The sequence below is a fragment of the Rhinolophus hipposideros genome (assembly GCF_964194185.1).
Source record: "Rhinolophus hipposideros genome assembly, chromosome: 20".
NCBI classification, from domain to species: domain Eukaryota; kingdom Metazoa; phylum Chordata; class Mammalia; order Chiroptera; family Rhinolophidae; genus Rhinolophus; species Rhinolophus hipposideros.
In genome coordinates, this window is record NC_138066.1 from 34,476,131 (window position 1) to 34,495,193 (window position 19,063).

Below are 19,063 nucleotides of genomic sequence, written 5' to 3' on the forward strand. Positions count from 1 at the left end.
AGTCCAAACTCCTTAACATGACTTAAGCCCCACTGTGACCTGCTCCTGCCAACACTCTCTGACGACTGCCTTGAGAGCATGCTTTACACGTGAAGTCCAAGGACATGTCCTGCTTTGTCTGCCTTGATCATTTCCCCCACTTCTCTGCTTCTTGTCTCTACTTAAGCCTCATCTCCTCCAGGAAACCTCTCCTGGCCTCCCCAGGTTAAGGGAGTGACTCCTTTTCCAGGCTCCCCCAGGACCCAGGGCTTCTGGCATCAAAGAGCTCATTGTGCGGTCCTGAATTGCCATTTTGACTTGTGCCTGGTACATAGTAGGTGCTCAGTAAATATTTAACAAATACAGGAATGAAGCATTGATTGCATTGCAAGGCAATGCGAGTGTTACACTGGGAGGCAGAGGCTGGACTCCAGTCCCAGCAGTGTCTGCTAGCTAGCTTTGCTATCAACTCCCCAGGAACCTTGGGCCAGTGATTTGACCTTGTTGGCCTGCCCAGTTCCTCTTTTCTTGGGTCTGCTAAGCCTTCATCTGGCGCACCTGGATGTCTGTTGCCCTCTGTACGCAAACACATTTTGCACAGGAACACTCAGGTGAAGGACCCAGGAGCTCTAGCCCTTTAGGTCACCACCACCCCCCACCACCACAAAACAAGAACCAGGAGTAAAAGTTGGTAGGTGCTACATGAGGCAGGATACAGGTGACAGCAGCAGTAACAACCGTCAGAAGTTCGCATCCTGCCAACTGATGATGGCAAAAACTGGCAGTCACCCGCTTTCTTCTTCACTCTTGATCTTTCTCTCAGGATAGGACTGGGTGAGTCCCTGATTTTCTCTGCTCCTCCATGCAAGTAGACCTCCTCCCCACCCCCATGCCTAGTTAGTAGGGTCCGGGAGAATGGTAGTTGTGGTGGCATCTGTGGAGAAAGCCGGAAGCTCAGCCCCTCCCTTCCCTGAGGTGTTGGGGAGCAGCTGAGGCCACAGGAGCAGAAAAACAAGCACAAGCCTTTAAGATATTGTGCCAGTGGGTCTGGAGCTCACCCACCGAATGACACCCTATTTCCCGGCCTCAGCTTCCCATTTTTCCTGGCTCTACTTACGGGGAGATGGGTTAGGCATGGTGTTTGAGGATGAGTGGGGACTGAGATATCCACGCAGCTCCTGTCAGGCTTGAATGTAATGCATCAGAGCCACACAAGAAAGTGCCATCTCTCTTGTTGAGTAAACTCTCAGGGCACAGCTTACTTCTGTGTGCACCCCTTCAACCCCCCTGCATGGCGGCAGTTCTCACATCGCTAGGTCGGCTACTGTGTGGCGGAAACAAAGAAGCAGGCTCAGGAGGCGCCGCAAAGGACAGGGTGGCGGTTTTATATGTGGTAAAATACTTCTAGGGGATTACAGACGAACAGACAGACAGATGGGGGCACAGGACACCAGACAGGGAGGGGGGAAAGGGTGGGCAGTGGTCTCTTCTAACCAGTAAGTGGAAGCTGCACCCCACCCCCAGGTGGGGGGTGAGACAACATTGGCACAGGAGGTGGTGAGACAGGCATGAGGTGCCCATCCCTGAGGTGGGCATCCAGGCAAGGCCCAGTCGTCATTGGCACAATCGGCTCTCTCTGGCCCAGCTGAGACGCTGGGGAGGGGCAGGGCTGCTGGCCTATGGAGATGCTGGACAGAGGACACTCCAGAGCAGACGGGGTACAAAGGCTTCCAGGGGGAGTGAAGTGGACGTGGGTAAAGGACAGGATCACAAGAGGCAAATATAGAGCAGCAGCAGCAGCAGCCAATCCCCCCAGGGAGGTCCGTGGTCCCAAGGAAACCCCTGGGGTGGTGATCATTTCTTGGGCACCCACCCACAGGGCCTCTCTCCTGGGGCCTCACCGTGAGTGAATGAGTTTTTGGTTTCAAAATGAGGCGAACCAGAGCGTTCCATGGGCTCCACACCCAGGGGACACAGGGACAGGGGGCTCAGACACAGAGAGCCCCTCCTTCGATGGCAGCAGGCAAAGGATGTTGTAGGCAAAGCTCATTCCTGGATCAGGCAAAGGCTGGGGCATGGAGGTGGTGGGGTGGGTAGCAGCCGTCTCGGGTTGCCCACTCCTCAGTGTTAGGTCCCAGGCAGGCAGATGGCCCTACATCTGAGGCCTGCCAGTTTCTATCCAGACCCCTCCCCAAGGGGCTTCCATCCTGTAGCTGTCTCCTACCAGACAATGCTGCCAGAAAGCTGGGGGGAGGGTTGGGCATGGTGAGGGACCTGGATCTGGGGTTTGGGGGAAGAGAATCCTCATGGGAAAGTCTGTGGTCTCCCTCTCCAGGAAAAGCCCCCTACCATTCCCAAATGTTCCAGGTTGAAAAAAGGGCCACCCCATTTAGAACCCTTCATTAGAGCCCCAAGTAGAAAGAGTTAAGGAAGTGCACCTTTTCTCTGGGAGAGAGCCCCCTTAGGTGGGGGAATGGGGACACTGCAGAAAGGTGGGCACCCCCCATCCATCCACAGCAGGTAGATAAGAACCTACAGCCGGGGTTTAAGGACTCCCAGGAACTGGGCTGCTACCACCCAAGAAACCCCAAACATTGAGCAAAGGCATCTGAAAGGAGGGAGACAGCGCCCCCTGGAGGCAAGATACGTCCCCGGAGGTGAGCCCGCTGTCCCTCCCCTCCCTGGGGCTCAGAGCCCTTCCTCCCCACCGTGTGGCCCCTGCCCCTCAGCGGATGTAAACACCCCGCCCCCAGCTCTCCAGCTCGTTCTTGTTGCGCCCCAGCCCTGGACCGCCGCCCTCCGCGCAGTAGCGGGCCTTATTCCGGCTGCGATTCCGGTTGTCAGTCACGTCCTCTTCATAGTCTTCCTCATCCTCCCACGATCCCTGACGGGCTGGTGGGGTGCTGCCCCCAGCAGGGTCTCCAAGCCCTGGCCCCTCTGAGGGATCGGTCTCCATGTCCACACACGAGTCTCCCGGCTCCGTGTAGGCAGAGTTTCGGTTGCCAGAGGCGTCGGCATCAAATGTGTCCTGACGGGACAGTGCCCGTCCGGTGGCCACCCGGCCAGGTGGGTGGCTGCTGGGGTAAAGGCCTGGCGGCTGACCCAGCTCCCCGGGGTACTCGTGCACGCTGGCGTGCTCCCCGGTAGCCCGTTCCAGCGACTGGTCCCCAGCAGCAAGGTAGGGTCCCTGGTTAGCAGACAGACGGCACACACCATGCAGATCAAGCAGGGGTGAGAGAAACACAACAAAGCAAGGCAGATTAGTGCGGGCACCCAGACACCAGCCCAACTGAGGGAGGAGGGGACTGGCTCTAGGGGGTGGCTCTAGCGCCCAGCCAGACCTCGGCACTTTAGCTCCTCTGGTGGGGGGGGGGGGGCTCTCAACCTTCCTAAGGCGTGAGGAGGCGTGAACTCTCCTGGTAACCATGGTACAGAGCCCAAGAACAATTAGTCTTCGCTTCAACACACGTCATTAATGCTGTCTTAGGGTAAGTCATCATTAACAGCTCATTAGTATTGCTACTCATTAGTGACTGATTAAGTTAGTCGTTGCCTGTTTTCCCAACATATTAAGGGGATTTCAGCTCAAGCTCACTAAGCCCAGCTCCTTCAGCACAAACCAGACCCTAACCAGAGACCTCCAGAACCCCATACTTCCGCCTGTCCCAGTCAGATGGATTCCTCCCCAATCCCCAGCAGACTCAAAGCAGCAGCCTAGAGAACGGCGACAGGTCTCCATCTCCCACAGGAGACGATGAGGTGGCCCAATGTCCTCAGCACCAAATGCCACATGAAGGTGACCTGATGGCCACTGCCACCACGGAGGCTGCCATGTGGGTGCAAAGAGGCCTGGGTCTTAGTCCTGCCCCTGCCCTTTTAAGTTGTGTGACCCTAAGCTAATGGCTCCCCTCTCTGTGGCCCAGTTTCTCTCTGGTGGTGTGATGGGGATTAGAGCAGCAGTTTCCAAACTGTTCTGTGGAGGTCTGGGTTGGGGGGGCAGGGTGAGGCGGGCACAGATGTGCTTTATGGGTCCCCATGGAGGTGAAATGGAGGCCAAGCCACTCGCTCCCTCGGAGCAGAGCAAGGATGTTATCTACATGAGCTCCCATATAAGATTCAGTAAAGAAATGGGATCTGTCGCTGAAAACAAATTTGAAAAGCAACAGTTTAGAATGGGGTTCTTTCTAACTCTACTCTAGAAGCAAATACTTAATGATGTGACCTCAGAGATCGGCCATGGCTCCCATGGCGGGGCACCCACAAGAGGCCCTTTCCAAGAATCTGTTTCACTGGGAGAACAGAATGTCCAATCAATCACAGAAACTGCTACATTCTGGGACCCTTCTGAGGGGACTTCTGGGGTTAGGAGTTTAGGGGAGGGGGCAGTCCCACTGGGTTTAATGGTCCCTGCTCTGTGGGATTCTGGGTCTGAGGCCCCCTGCTGTGACCACTAAAATGCCATGACCACTTGTTGGGTCTAAAATAGGTATGGAGTCCGGCGAAAGAATCTATCAGTCTTCTTCATGTTTTCTTTCTAGTCACTTGTCTTATAAGGCCCCTAATCAGGCTTCATCCCTAAAAGCACCCAAAGCAGCAGATGTAGTCCTATGGGACCAGTCCCAGGAAACACCAGCCAGCCCCAAAAACCACAGACACCAGAAACTGCCACTCACCACATTTTTTTATAAAATAAAGCTCTTTCCTTCCTTCCCCACATTCCCTGCGCTCCAGTTCCGGGCCCTGGCAGGGAGGGAGATGCGGGGCATCTACATGGTGTACTCCTGCTGCTGGGGCACCTCCCTGGCCTGCTGTGTGTCCTCCAGCCCGCCCCAGAAGCTGAGATTTCTCCTGAGTGAGGTAAGCACCTGTACCTGGAGGTTGGAAACAGGGGCAGGGCTGGCAGCCAGGGCCGCACTGGCCATGGTGCGGTTCAGCAGTGGATTGGGAGGCGTGCTGCTAGGCGGGTGTGTGGCCTTCCAATAGGCTTCCAGGTACTCTGCCAAGTGCTCACAGGCATCCTCCAATTGGTTCTCGTCCAGGATGATGTCAAACATTTCCTGTGGAGGCGGGGTTAGGGGTGGGGCTGGGATGAGCCAGGCGCGACCAAGGGGGTGAGTGTGTGGCCTGGGCACAGTGGGCAGGGAGTCAGCGGGTTGGAGGACAAAGTTAAAAAGAGACCTCTGGATGTCCAGGAAGAGGAGAACACTCATGTATGCCTCGGCAGAACTGTAAGAGGTCTTGGCACCCACATAATCCAACTCCCTCATTTTAGATTTAAGGCTTCCTCCCCACAGAGAGGTAGTGCTTCTGGGGCTTGAAGGCAGTTTCTGACTGCCTGTCCAGCACTCTGTCCCCTCAGACCAGTCTGCCCCTGTGGACCCAGCCCAGGGGTTGCTGGTCACTCTGTCTCCCATGCAAGCCAGAGGAAGCCAGAACCCAAATCTTCCACCCGTCCTTCCCTGGGTCTGAGTACTCACGGGGGGACACTGCGCCAACTTCTCTGAGGCTGCTATTTGGACATTGAGGTGTTTGGATTGAGACTTCCCTCGAGACTTGATGAGCCTCTGAAGTACCTGGTTTGGGGAGAGAAGAAGAGCTAGAGGAACCCCGTAATGCAGCAAGTCAGAAAGGCAGGTCTTGGTTGGAGCCAGGGTGGAGAGCCAGTGTCGGGGCTGGGGTACGTTCAATGACTCTCAGCCCTGGCTACCTCCTTAGAGGTGCAGCTCTGGAAGGTGATTTCTAAAGCTCGGGACATCATACACAACACTCAGGCTCCCTCAGGACTCATGGCAGCCTGTCCTGGGAAGTTCTCCTAGCCGTGGCTATATGAAGGGCAGTGATTCTCATCCCAGCCCCTCTCAGCTTCTTTCCAGGCTTCATTCTCGGGGCCAATTTCCCCTGCATGATAACAGCAGCCATGCTATATGGGGCACTTGCTAGGTACTGGCACTATTCGGTGCTTTATACACAATCAATTCACTTAGTCCTGACAATAATCCCATTAGGTAACCACTATTATTATTCTCACTCAATAATAGCAGCTAAAACAAAGCCACAACCTTCACTAAGTGACCAAAGTTAACATCAGCAACAATGCAACAAACCCACATCATGTGCCCCGATGCAATGCACTCAGGACACATCACTTTGGTGATATTCCTACCCAAACGGCAAAAACCTAAATCTCATCATGAAGAAAACATCAGACAAACCAACACTAAGGAACAGTTTACAAAACAAGTGATCTGTACTTTTTCAAAAATGTCAGTATCATGAAAATCCAAGAAAGGTTGAAGAATTGTTCTAGCTTAAAGAAAACCAAAGGGCTACAACAACTAAATGCAACACATGATCCTTGATTGAGGGGGAAACTCCACACAGGTCATTATTGGGACTCCTGGTGAGAAGTGAAGATGGACTGTATTTTAGATAACATTTCTTGAATTTGGCAATTATGCTGTGGTTAAGTTAACGTCCTTGTTCTTAAGAAATACATGTTGAAGTATTTAGGGACAAAGGCATACAATATCCACAACTTACATTCCAATGCTTATGTATATAATACATACATACATAAAGGTAGAGAAAGCTAGGGCGGCCGGTTTGCTCCGTGGTTAGAGCGCAGTGCTCATAACACCAACGTTGCTGGTTCGATTCCCGCATGGGCCAGTGAGCTGCGCCCTCCACAACTAGATTGAAAACAACGACTTGACCTGGAACTGAGCTGCACCCCCACAACCAGATTGCCAAAAAAAACCCAAAAAACAACGACTTGACATGGAGCTCATGGGTCCTGGAAAAACACACTGTTTCCCAATATTCCCCAATTTTAAAAAACGATAGAGACAGATAAAGTAAATGAGGCAAAATGCAAAATTAGTGAATCTGAAAAAAATGGAATTGTATACTTGAAATGGCTAAGTGAATGATATGTGAATCATCTCTCAATAAAGCTTTTAAAAAAACAGTGAATCTGAGCGAAAGGTATTCCAAGAATGAGAAGTCTTTTACTATTCTTGCAACTCTTCTGTAAATGTAAAATTACTTTAAACTAAATATCTTAATTAAAAAAAAAGTAGAATAGATATAGTGTTAGCAGGTACCAGCCACTTTGCATGGGTAATCCATTTATTTAATCTTCACAACCACCATTTGAGGATCCCTATTTTGCAAATGAGAAACCTGAAGCGTGGAGACGTTAGGTGACCTGCCAAAGGAGCATAGTGCTGGTAAGTGGCAGCACTGGGCATAAAGCCAGGCAGTCTGAACTCTGAGTCTCCACCCTTAACCCAGTCGGGGCTCTTCCATCTCTTACTTTCTACTTCACAAAGTATTTTTGCATCTATTATCTCATTTGATCCTTTCAATCACCCTGAGGAAGTACTTAGATCTTATCATGCCCTTTATGCTCATTAGAAATTTAGGACTCAGAAAGATTAAGGTTAAGTAACTGAGTGCTCAGTTCATAGGGTGCTACATGGATAATAACAACTGCCACCCCTAGTTGCCATCATGAAATCAAACAGAACTCTGGGCTCGTTACACTATCACCTTGAATCCTCTCACCAATAACACAGGAAGGGATTATAATCCCCATTCCATAGGTGAAGAAATTGAGGCTCAGCGGCCTCAATTTCAATGAAAATAACAGTCAGAAAACCAACAACAAAATCTAATTAATTAATAAGCCAACCAGAGCTAGGATTTGAACCCCATGCTGTCTTCTAACTTCAAATCCTTCACCTACACTTGCCCTCCATGTTCCTCAAACTCCCACTAATATCTAGGAGGGGGGAAAAAATGGGGCTGCAATATGACAAAGAAGTAAATCAGCCTTCCTACCGATTTCATCTCTATCAAGGTCCAAATGAGGACAGTGCGGCAAAAAGGGCTGAAATCCAAAGACAGCAAAGACCTCCCAACTGTCAAGTAGCCGAGTGACACTGGGACAACAAGCACAGATTTCTTTCAGTTTTCAGGACCAAAGATGGAAGGTCAACCAGAGTGGAGACAGGGGACTGGCCTGCACAACCCCAATAAAATATTTATATGATTCTTTATGTAATATTATAGAGCTAATACATGATGGGGTACATGATGTCAGACCCTTTGCTAAGTGCTAAGTATTCACTTTAGGTTGAATCTTCACAATATCTGTATGATGGAGTTTTACAGAGAAGGAAAGTCAAGCTGGGGAGACTGTCACACATTAGTAAGCAGTAGCTGGGATTTAAATAGTCAGCCTGACTCCTGAGCGCTCCTGTCCCCACTAGGGTCCGACTCCTGCACGCACCTTGGGAGAAGTGATCTTGATGTAAACAATGATGGGGGCCAGTGAGGTCTTGGAGAGCTGGGCCGGGTGGTTGATGGTGTCGGCGTCCAGAGCAACCAACTGAAGGGTCCGGGCCAGCTCGAAGATTCGCTCAATCTCGCTCTGAACCTCAGCTGGGGGACATGGAGTCATGGGGAAGGGGGAAATGTGAGGGAGCCCCCCAGGAGGCAGTAAGTGGATAGCACACTTCTGGAGATGCCCCCCACCTACTTCCCCTCCCACATCTGGCTCCAAAGACGGGGGCTGAGGGGTGAGCTCACCCAGGCTGGAGCGTGTGTTGGAGCGCTCGATGATGATGTGTTTGCTGGGGTTGTTGAGGACTGAGCGCTTAGCCAGGGAAATGTCCGCCGTCACACGTGTGATGGAGATCCTGGGGGACAGGACAAAGGGAGTCAGGTGTCGGGGAGGCTAGAATGCCCTGCCCACTCCCCAGGCTCCAGGACTGCCTCCTATCCCTCGGTCCCAGAGTCCCCGGATGATCATGCAAGCCAGCCTGCCCATCCCCAGCAGCAGAGGACCACGGTGGAAGGGGGTAGCTAGCTCCCAGGATCTTACCTGCCATCAAACCGATGCTTCAAGAAGTCAAATAAAGCTTTCTGCATCATGTCTGTAACCTGAGGATGGGGGTTGGGGTGGCAGGGAGGAGAAACAGGTGTTTAAAGCCAGTCAGGAAGGGTGAGCTGCTGGTTATTTGCACCCTCACATTCCATTTTCTTAAATTCCTGAGATGAATGGGCCCCTGAGAAGGGGGAGGGAAATTGCTTCTGAGACTGAGGGGACGCCAATATGATCTCTGATTCCAAAGGTCCTGCTAGGTATGACCTCTGGGAGGACTCTTCTGGGGGAGTTTTGGGAGGGACTGGACTCTTCTGGGTGGGTCTCCCTGAGGGTTGGGACCCTCTGGGAAATTTCTCTGAAGGGGAGCATCCCCTGGGAACCTGGGCCCTTCCCAGGGATCTCTCTGGCATCTGAACCTTTCTTTGGAGTCTCTCTGGAGGTCTGGGCCCCTCTGGGTCCACTTTCCACTCAGGGTTCCTACCTCATAGCCCTTGAGCGACGGTCCCACCAGGATGATGGGCCTCATGGAAGGCACCACGTCATAGGGGGGCACATGTTCTGTCTGGAGGGGAAGGAGGGAGGGGAAACCCCGAAGTGGAGATGGCGTTAGCACCTCTCTCCCAGCCTCCAGGCACCCCCATGCATCCTTTCCTCTCCCTGGTCCCAAAGCCCAGATGTGGGGATCAGGGTGGGGGTGGGGAGGGATGGCCAGGGAGAACCAGGAGGCAGATATGGGAATGGGTGTTAGAAGATCTCCCTAGCTCACCCCAGGGTGGGGGGAGGGGGGACATAGAAAGCTGTGATACTCACCGACTTCTGCTTCTGTTTGGCTGGGTCCAGAGATTGCCAAGAGGCGGGAGGGGGAGGAAAGAAGGGAAGGTACCCAGGCAGGGGCAGAGGGCAAGGAAGGAGCCAGGACAAGAGGGGGAGGAAAAGCAGGCAGACGAGGAGAGATAACAGGGCATGCGTGTTAGTGACAGACAGAGCTAGAGGTGGGGTGGGACCCCCATGCCAAAGGGGAGCCAGAGATGACCCTGGATCAGGGCTGGGAGTGGGACTGACAATCAGTCTAGTGGACTTGGGAATATTCAGACATAACAAGACCCCCTTTCTGGATCTTGGAAAAGAGCTGGGAAGGGTGACAGCTCTTACTTTAGTGCCCATCTCTTGCCCCCAGTATAGGCCCATTTTAAGGGTTCCCTTAACTGTCCTTCTGTGCAGCCAGTAGACCCCCACACGGAGTCCTAGCCCACCCTGGTCCCATGGAGTTTGAAAAGGGCAAAGAAGGGTCACCATTCCACTCTCCCCTTCACATGCAGGGGTGCGGGGCAAACATGGAATATCCCACTGGTAGTGAGGGGAAAGGTCAGGTTTCATTAGCACCAGACCCTGATGCTGGGGGCTCGGGGGAGACCTTACAAGGGAAGGGGTGCTTCGATTGCAAGAACCATCCCTTCCTGTGCAGTGGACCAGGGTGGGATTATGTGTGGAGACGGATGTGCCTGTCCTCTGTGCCATTCTACCCCTCCCTTCTCCTCAGCAGGAAGCTTGGATCGCCACAGAATCATGCCGGTACCACACCTGAATCCATTCCAGCTTCCCCCCTCACCCCCCACCCCGCAAAAGAGCTGGGCCCTGACCCCCTCCCCTCGTGTAAGAGCCCAGGAAGAATTACCTTCTTGAAGAAGGGGATGCGTTTGCCATGGGGTGGCGGGGTGGTGACACTGCTAACACTAGTCTTGGCAGAGCCACTGTGCTCCCCAAGCTCTGCCTCCTCATCTTCTAACTCTATGGGGTCTAGTTCAAATGCTAAGTTAGTCATTTCATTACCTGGACCGGAGAGTCAGAAGAGAGGGAGGGAGGCGAGGTGGGGAGGAGTGAGATGGACATGGCGACACAAACACAGAACGCAGAGATGGGATGGGGAAAAAAGAAAGAAGAAGAGGTGAATGGAACAGGGCTGGGAGAAACGAATGGGGTGTAGGGGGAGGGGAGTCAGGCAGAGAGATGGAGCTACCAAAGAAATGGGAAAGGAGAGACATGAGAGGACGGGCGCTGACCGGCCCAGCGTGTGGGTACCCTACTCTTCATGGAAAGCAGACCCCTAGATGTGTTTGGAGGACTGAGGTTGGGGTACCCACTACTACAGGGAAAGGAGGGGAAAGGCAGTGGGGAGACCACTCCACCCTGGAGCCCTCCCCACTCCCTGGGGAGGCGGCAGCTCTTACCACTGGCAGGGGGCGTGGGGCGGCGGGTGCCAGTCACCACGTCTCCCAGACTGGAGCTGGAGTTGTCACCTGATTTGCTGTGTGGGCAGAGAGGCAAACGGAGCTCTGAGCAAAGGGGTGGGTGTGAAAGTGGAGGAATCTTGTTCTCTCACATGCTGCCCTTCCCCCAAGGTGCTCCCGCCCCTCTGGTGATGCCACAGGCAGCTCTGTGCCCTCAGGACAATGGGTCAACCCTTGAAATCTAGTCCTGGCTGCAGGGCCTCTCAGGGGTTGGCAGTGCCCCGCCCCCAGCCAGACACCTGGAGCTGAGGCGGTTCTGGCGCAGCTTCTGTTCCTGCAGCAGACGCAGACTGTCCAGTTTGACAGGGCTGGGGATGAAGCCGACCTCACAGCCCTCCTTCACCAGTCGCCCAATCCACCAGTCATTGTTGTATTTCTGCAAACAACAGCAGCAAGTGGGGTGGGAGAGACCAAGAGGGAGATTGGATATGCAAGCCAGCAGCCACCCTCCAGGGGAAACCACCCCTGGACTTGCCTCCCCTGCCCAGGGTGTGGCAACCTCAGAGAGCCCAGCCCCTGGTTCCAGCCTCTGAGTATAGCTCCCAATTCTCAAAACAAATCCAGGACCAGCATCCTCCTGGGCCACGGACCACCCCGCCTCCAGCACATCCCTTTTCTGAGAGTCCTTCCTCCCCACGTGTCCGCCCAACCCTGGAATGGCAGAGAAGTAAATGCTGACATCTACATGTGCCTGGCAAACTGCCACTCCACTTACAGGCATCATCACAAACCTTCCCAACAACCATGTGACCTAGGCATTACTACCCCATTTTACCAATGAAAAATTAGAGGCTCAGAGAGGTGGAGACATTTGTCTAAAGTCACACAGCAGACTCAGCCCAGCGTGGCTCAGAAGTCTTTTTCCACTATAGATCTGGCTGCCCTTCTCCCGGCACCCACTGCCCTGCCCTCCCTCCAGATGCCGTGTTCTCTCCACCTCTTTGATGTGCAGGAAATCCTTGGGCTCGAAGGCGATGGCCACTCCATGCACAGGCACCTCATCCCCTGGAGACGGGTTGTAGCCAACATTTGTCCGCACAGCAAATGCCACTGGCTTTGTCTAGAGGAGGCACACAGGGAGGAAAACAACCAGAGGCTTAAACCATAATACAATGCACAACTGCCTGACGGGGGTGGTGATTATGTGGAGATTTGCTTTGTAAACTGTTCATTAAAAGGCACATTGAATGGTTTACATAGTTTTTTTTTTTTTGTATGTATGTTAAATTTCACAATAAAAAAAGAAAGCAAAAACTAGAATTCAGCTCTCACAGAGTGGAGGGGACACTGGGGAATATGTATTAGTGGTGGGGGAACCCAGAAGGACACCCAGAAGGAATAATAGCAACAATCATGATGATAGCAGCTTCCGTTTAGTGTGCCAGGTACTACATTACATGTTTCACGTGTACTATCTCATTTATTCCTCACAAAAATTCTATGAAGTTAAGTATTCTTCTCTTCATTTTAATGAATGAGGAGAGTAAAGTTCACAAAGGTTAAGTGACTTGCCCAAGATCATGCAGCTTTAAGAGTCAGCCCAGGAAGTTTGACTCCAGAAAGAAGTGTAAATTTTTAGCACTTCTCAAGCACCTATTATGTGTGGAAACAGACACTTACTACACTGTATACGGAGGTCGGTATCATAGCCCACACTTTACAAAGACAGAGGCACATTGAGGCCCAGCGCACACCAGCTCGGAAGTAGCTGAGCCAAGACTTGACCCTCAGTATGCCCAGGCTGTCTCCAAGGCCTGAGGGTGGTGAAAATATGCCAGCACAGCCCCTCCCTTCTTTCTCACCTTGGCTTTCTCGAGCTGGGCTAATGCCTGGCGCTCTGCCTCCTTCCTTAAGGCTTCCCGGTCCTCTTCCAGAGACACATCAGAGTCCGATGGACGGCTGGTGTAGGACTCCGCTGAACCCTGAAAACAGACAGGGGGCCAACTCAGGGTACTGCTGCCTCCCCAGCTCCTGGGCCTCGGAAGGCAGGGAAGTGCCACCCATCACGGATGCCTCAAGCCCCAGCCACCCAGCATGATGCCACAAGGGCTAGAAGAAGGTGGTACTAGATGGAAGGAATCAGGGACTGAGGGAAGAGTGTGGCCCTAGGAAGGGTGACAGCAGCAAGCCAGGGGTTAAGGCAGGTCCAAGGACAGCTGCTTGGGGCCCAGGGAGGGACAGGAACCTGATAGGGGCAAAGCATAGGAGAGGAGTGCCAGGGGACGAGTCTCCACTCTCTGCTCCTCCTTCCCTCTCCTGCCCCCAGCACTGTCTGAGACAGAATCAGCAGAAGCCCAGTGGGTCCTTTCAGGGACGATAGCCGCTGGCATAGACCTGAGCTTTCTGCACTCTTGGCAGTGGGCAGCATGCTCGGCATGATGGGGCCACCAAAAATACTGCTATCTTCTGCTCAAGGTTGAAGGAAGATAGAATCCTATGTCCCCTGCCAGAATCAGGGGAGTCCCAACCTTCAGGCTCTCATAAGATACAAAAAGAGAGTCCAAGATTCCTGGGGTGGTTCAGAAAGAAGAGGCAAGTTAAGAGCAGGACGTGGGGCAGGCCTTTCCCCAGGACTAGGCCTGCAGATGCCAGGCTTAAGGCTGGCTCAGAAGTCTGGCCGTGCCAGGAAGCTGGCCTTAACCACACTGACCATCCTAGAGCACAACTCCTTCAGAGATGCAGGCACATGTGTTAAGATACACATAGCCTGTCCAGACCCACAGTGTGAATGAACATGCTTACTCATGGATGTGCTTGGAGGTGCAACTTCCAGTGTGTGTAAGAGGGTATGTTCTATGATATATGCTGGGTAGTGTGACTGAATGCAGACAGGTACACATGAGTGCATACGGGGGGTGCCCTAGGTGTCAGTGTCCCTGAGGGTGTGTAGCACATGAGGGCAGGAGCCAGGAAATGTGGATTTGTGTCACTGTGCAGCGTTGCTGTTGCTACAAGGGTGGGAGGTGAGGTGGGGGAAAGAACAGGACTGTGGAGATATGGGGGTTTTTTCCTGAGGGCATGAAAGTGTCGCTTGACCAGAAATGCCCATTAGCTTGGTATGGAAGGGATCTGGGAAAAGAAGACAAAGTCTCACCTTTCCTAGAAGGCCCTGGTCATTAGCTAGTGCAGTTGCCCATCCTTTTCCCAGCCAAATCATAAAAATGGGAGACTTATGAAGGAAAAGGTGAGAGGTGGGGGCTGAGGTCGCTAACAGAAGCTGGAAAAGAGACAAAGATGCAAATGGAGGAGAGTGAAAACCAGCTAACCTACTACTGCTTTTCACCCCTTCTGACGGGAGCTCGCAGAGTCAGGGAGACGGATGTGCAGAAAGCCAGAGAACCAGACCCAGAGATAGAGTGGCCGAGATGCACTTACTGACCCAACACACTCATGCACACATGCATGCACATATACACACATACAAACACACATGTATACACACAGACCTATCAGGAATGGCGGGAAGCAGGGAAACAGTGAGGAGGCCGAGACAGGCTGGAGTGAAGGCCCACCCCACCAGCTTTCCTGAGGGGCTGCTCCCACCTAGACCCTCCCCATCCCCAGCTTACCACCACAAGGGTCCGGCTGGGCACCTCCATCCCGGGGCCCTCAGTGCCTGGCCCTGCTGGCCTAGGAGGTGGCCCAAACTGCCTGTTCCCCCAGGGGGCTCAGGTTTCAAGCAGAGTTGCTACATGTGCAAACTGCTGGGGTATATTTAGCTCAGAGATGTGGCAAGGACTGCCCCCCCACACTCCCCGCCACCTACTGGGGGTGGTCAGAGCTAGGGAGCTAAGACAGGAAGGATTGGAGGCTGGGGTCTGACACCCTGGGTTGCCAAACACTGAGGGAACCAAGGCCTTTTTCTGTCAACAGGGGTTACACTGAGTGCAGTGTCATTCTTCCTAGCCCCTAGCCCCGGCCCTGGCCCAGTAATGCAACAGAAGGGATGAGGGAGTGACTGAAGAAAGGACTTCTTTTTTGTGTACTTAGGAGATGTTGGGACGAAAGGCCCCTTTTCTGACCCAAGTCAGGCAGACACGTGCCAAGTGCTCTGGAGACAGAGGAATCAAAAAGAAGGGCCTCACTCCAATCTGTGGTGGATCTGCCTGGCACCACCCTCTCTCTTCTGGCCCAAGGGGGGGCTTGACCTCCACGGGGCTCCTCCTCCCTACTGTTCTCTGCCCTCAGACGCCCTGCCAATTTCCTCTTCAACTACTCCTTTTCCTTGTCTGATCCCAAGCCCTCCTTGCCTTTTTTGGGTACCAGGCTTTGTTGAGATGCTCTGTAGTCATAGCAACCACATGCCTCTCTCACTGCCTCTCCCTGAGCCTGAGATGGCCTGGGGTTGAGAATTAGAACAGCAATGAAAATGGCATCTTCCTGACTGAGCACAGAAGACCCCAGAAAGCTATTCAAGTGACACACACACCCCACCCTCCCACACCCCGCTTCAGTCTGGGCTGCTAAGCTAAAATCCTGTCTAAAATCAACTCCCTCCTGCCTCTACCCTGCCTCCCTCACACACTTTCTCTCTGCATACTAAAGAACAATCATATATAGATTTGAGGAGGGCATTTCCCTGACTGATACTTAACTAGAGTTCCAGGGACTCAAATGTCCTGGCTCCTCATTTCTTAGGACCTGCCTCTACTCCACACTGTCAGATTCTGGGGGAGGACAAGGAAGCAGACAGCCGGCAGGGGGAGTGGGTGACAGCCCGAAGCAAGCTAGAAGGAGGCAGGCCAGGCTGTCCCTGAATGAGATGACGCAGGCAGCAGGGGCTGGTGCCTGGTGCTGGGGGAGGGACTGGGAGGGGGCTGAGGGAGTGGGTGCAGCTGACAGTCTATGTAGAAGAGGTCATGGGGTGTCAGGGTGATGGGTAGCTCCAGACAGGTGATAAATGACATGGGGGAGGAGCCTGGAGAAAGCCTCAGACCCAGCTCACCAACGCTGGGCTCCACCAACCAACCACCTCCCTCCTCTCAGCCCAACCTCCCCATTACCTGGCGGACAAAGCTGTTGGATGTTGTATCTGAGGACGTGCTCCCATCCGACCTTTTGAACCGCCCTTTCCTCTTGCTGTATTTGCCCTGGAGAAGCCAGGAAGGGGAAAGAGTGGAATCAGAAAGGCCCTTTTCCAACCCTCATCCCATCAGGGCCAGAGCTACAGCCAAGCCTTGGGAGTATCATTCTCTGACTTGAACAGCGCCCCCCATCTTCTTCCCGAGATGGTACAGCCCCAGGGGGAGGGAGGCCCCAGACCACAACCAGAGGGTCGGGGACAGTGAAAGAGAGCCCTAGGAAGCACACACGGAAACCCCCAAACCACGCCAGAGAGGCTGGGAAGGGGAAGGCGCTGAATAGCTGGAGGCTCATTAGGCAGCAAAGCCAATTAAGATGCTGGGCAGGCTGCAGTGGCCTCAGGGGAAGGGAGAGGCTGCCTGCAGTGCTGGGGGGTGGGGCAGAGAGGGCTGGGGAAGGTTCCCATTCCTCTCCCCCTCAGCTGGAGCAGACGGGGGCGGAGTGTGCCTGTGGCCCCCAGAGAGAAGAGGATTTGCCAACTGCCAACAGGCCCCAGCCTGGCTTTTCTCATGCCCAACTCATGATTTCCTTTTTCGCAGAGTGGGGAGGGGAGTGACAGCTCTTGGCTCTTGGGAGACCCCAAACTAGATTTCCAGGGAGGGAGTGGGGGGCGGCTTGGAAAAGTATTTGGAATGTAAACATCTAACCCCAATCCCTACCCACTGCCATGGGGCAGATTTAGCTGGAGAGGGGGGGTAGCTACCCTTGCAGGACTGTTTCTCAGCCCCCTCCTCACAATCACACTGATCACACCTCTCCCCAAGGGGGCAAGAGGGATCAAGCATTCACTGATTCCAGCTGCCAGTACCTACATCCTGTTCCCATGGTACCTATGAGGCTGCATCAATCTAAATGCCCCTTGGCCCTGCCCCAAGAGGAGCCTAGGACATAGCCCCCACAGGTCCCTGGGGTAGGCTGGCTCAGTCTTACTGGCTAGGCTCCTGATTTGGCTGGAGTGGATACTGCCTGACCACACGTTCAGGTGGCCAGGCCTCCTGTAAAGGGGGCTACTTCTTTGCCCTTCCCAACTCACATACACATATTGGCCAGAGGCCAGTCCGGAGTAGAGGATGATGATTGAGGTTTCAGGCCCTCCAAGCCCCAGCCCCACAGCCTGTACCCTAGAGTTTCTTTACCAAAAAAGGTTGATAAGCCACGACCAGACTAGGAACTCTGGTTCCTTGGATCTGAGTACAGTACAGGAAAGAGGATGGATAGACGGGTGAGAAAGGCACCTGGCAAGGCCAGAATCCTCCCTCCCACCCCTCTCTTCAAACCAGACCCATACCCAACCTCTAGGATTGAGGATCTCTATGAATTTAAGAGACTCCCCCAGTGAGCTCCGGACTCTCTCTCCCACCACCATCCCAGACTGGGAAAAGGGAGTGGCACCCAGAGGGACAAGGGACAGCTGAAAGGAAGGCCCCAGTCAGCTGCCACCCAGGATCCAAGGGGCCTAGGGTGGAGAAGGGAGGTATTTTTAGGACTGACCTGACTCCCCCCCATACACACACACACCCTTGAACCACATCATGGAGGTTACAGTTGCTCCAGGCTAACTACAGCAAGAAAAGTTAATGCTATCCTAGCCTTGGGGTGTTGACAGATTGGAGAAGGACATGTCCCCAAAAAAGCCCCTGGCACGACCACCCTAGACCCTCCTGGTAACTACATGGACACCCACCACACCCAAGAATTCCCCTTCCTGGGGGTAACCCATGGGCACAGGAGAAGCGTGAGTGGGGTTGGGGCAGCAGACTTCCTCCCCCAGGTAAAAGCTTCTCAGTGAGTTGGCATCCATCCAACTTTCCAAACTTTAGAGGCGTTTTTTTCCGGGGCTGGGGGGAGGGGGTAAGGAGGGAGAGATAACGTGGGTGTTGGAGAGGAGCTGGTCCAATATAGGGGTGTGGCTGAGGTGGCAGGAATGGAGGCTGGCCCCTTCCCCACCCTGGAGGGACAGTGTCTGCGGCTCCAAAGGCCTGCTGGCGCCGCCCTCGGACTACCGCCTCCGCCATCTCCCAGTGCCACCCCCACTTCACCCACCCCCGCCCTGCGCCCCTGAGCGTGCTATGCGTAGCCCCCATTGAGCTCTCTCTCTAGCCTCCCTCAACCCTGGAATCCCCCCAGCTCTCAACCCCCTGGAGCCGGTACCCGAGCAGCAGGGACCCTGAACGCGGGCGACACGAGGAGGCGAGAATGACAGGCGGCCCAACCGCCCCCTCCAGCTCCGCAAAACCGCAGCCCAACTCCGGGCCAAGCGCCCATCAATCATTAACCTGCAGGAACGGAGGGCGCACAGGCTCCCTCTCTCCTCCGCGCCGGGCACATAACCCCTTCCTCCCCAGCGACCCTCGAGCCGACCCCACAAGGTCCGCGGGAGCGGCCCCCTTCCCTCGGCCCGGCCACCACGCCTCACCTGTGGGCTGGGGTCGAAGACCTCCATGGGAATCTCCTGGGAAGGTGGGTAAGGGCCCCGGGACATGCTGGTCTTCTGGACCATGGAGAGGAGCCTCCCCTCCGGCCACTGGCCCGGCCCAGCCGGGCGCCCTCAGCACAAAAGAGAGGCCGTCGGAACCGAGAGCGGCGCAGCGCAGCCAGCACCCGATCCAGCCACCTGGCCCGGCCTGCGGTTGCCCTCTTCCAGCCTTGCCTCCCTCCTCCCGCTCTCCCCACTGCCGCCGCCGCCTCCTCCGCCCCTGAAGGCTCAGCATCTCCCCGCGCCCGCTCCGCTCCCCCAACCCCTCCTCCCTCCCTCCCTCAGCCCGCCCCGGCCCCGCCCCTCGCAGCCCCTCCGCCTGCTCGGCGCAGACAATGGGAGGACGGC

At 54.3% G+C, this 19,063-nt stretch overlaps 1 protein-coding gene across 3 annotated transcripts; it reads right to left on the bottom strand.

Moving 5' to 3' along the window:
- Nucleotides 1-1,343: 1,343 nt before the first annotated feature.
- CACNB1 (calcium voltage-gated channel auxiliary subunit beta 1) lies at nt 1,344-18,990 on the bottom strand. 3 transcript variants are annotated; one of them, XM_081028383.1, is made up of 14 exons: nt 18,656-18,990; nt 16,161-16,247; nt 12,960-13,079; nt 12,095-12,217; nt 11,397-11,533; nt 11,098-11,174; nt 9,680-9,699; nt 9,351-9,431; nt 8,867-8,925; nt 8,572-8,681; nt 8,273-8,424; nt 5,457-5,552; nt 4,851-5,036; nt 1,344-3,166 (listed from the first exon to the last, which is right to left on the bottom strand). In XM_081028383.1, the coding sequence occupies exons 1-14, from the start codon at nt 18,737-18,739 to the stop codon at nt 2,705-2,707; spliced, it is 1,794 nt and encodes a 597-aa protein (XP_080884509.1). In that variant the 5' UTR covers nt 18,740-18,990; the 3' UTR covers nt 1,344-2,704. The 3 variants fall into 3 exon arrangements, with proteins under 3 accessions (XP_080884509.1, XP_080884508.1, XP_080884510.1); XM_081028382.1 differs by lacking the exon at nt 9,680-9,699 and adding an exon at nt 10,545-10,699 and having other exon boundaries at nt 1,345-3,166; XM_081028384.1 differs by lacking the exon at nt 1,344-3,166 and having other exon boundaries at nt 4,644-5,036.
- Nucleotides 18,991-19,063: the final 73 nt, after the last annotated feature.

Excerpts from the sequence above, each read along its gene's own strand:
- CACNB1 (XM_081028382.1), bottom strand. The coding sequence starts at position 18,739 with ATGGTCCAGAAGACCAGCATGTCCCGGGGCCCTTACCCACCTTCCCAG. Across the intron at positions 13,080-16,160 it reads CCAACAGCTTTGTCCGCCAG|GGTTCAGCGGAGTCCTACAC; the intron begins GTAATGGGGAGG and ends GTCTGTTTTCAG. Across the intron at positions 11,534-12,094 it reads ATTTCCTGCACATCAAAGAG|AAATACAACAATGACTGGTG; the intron begins GTGGAGAGAACA and ends TGTTGTTTGCAG.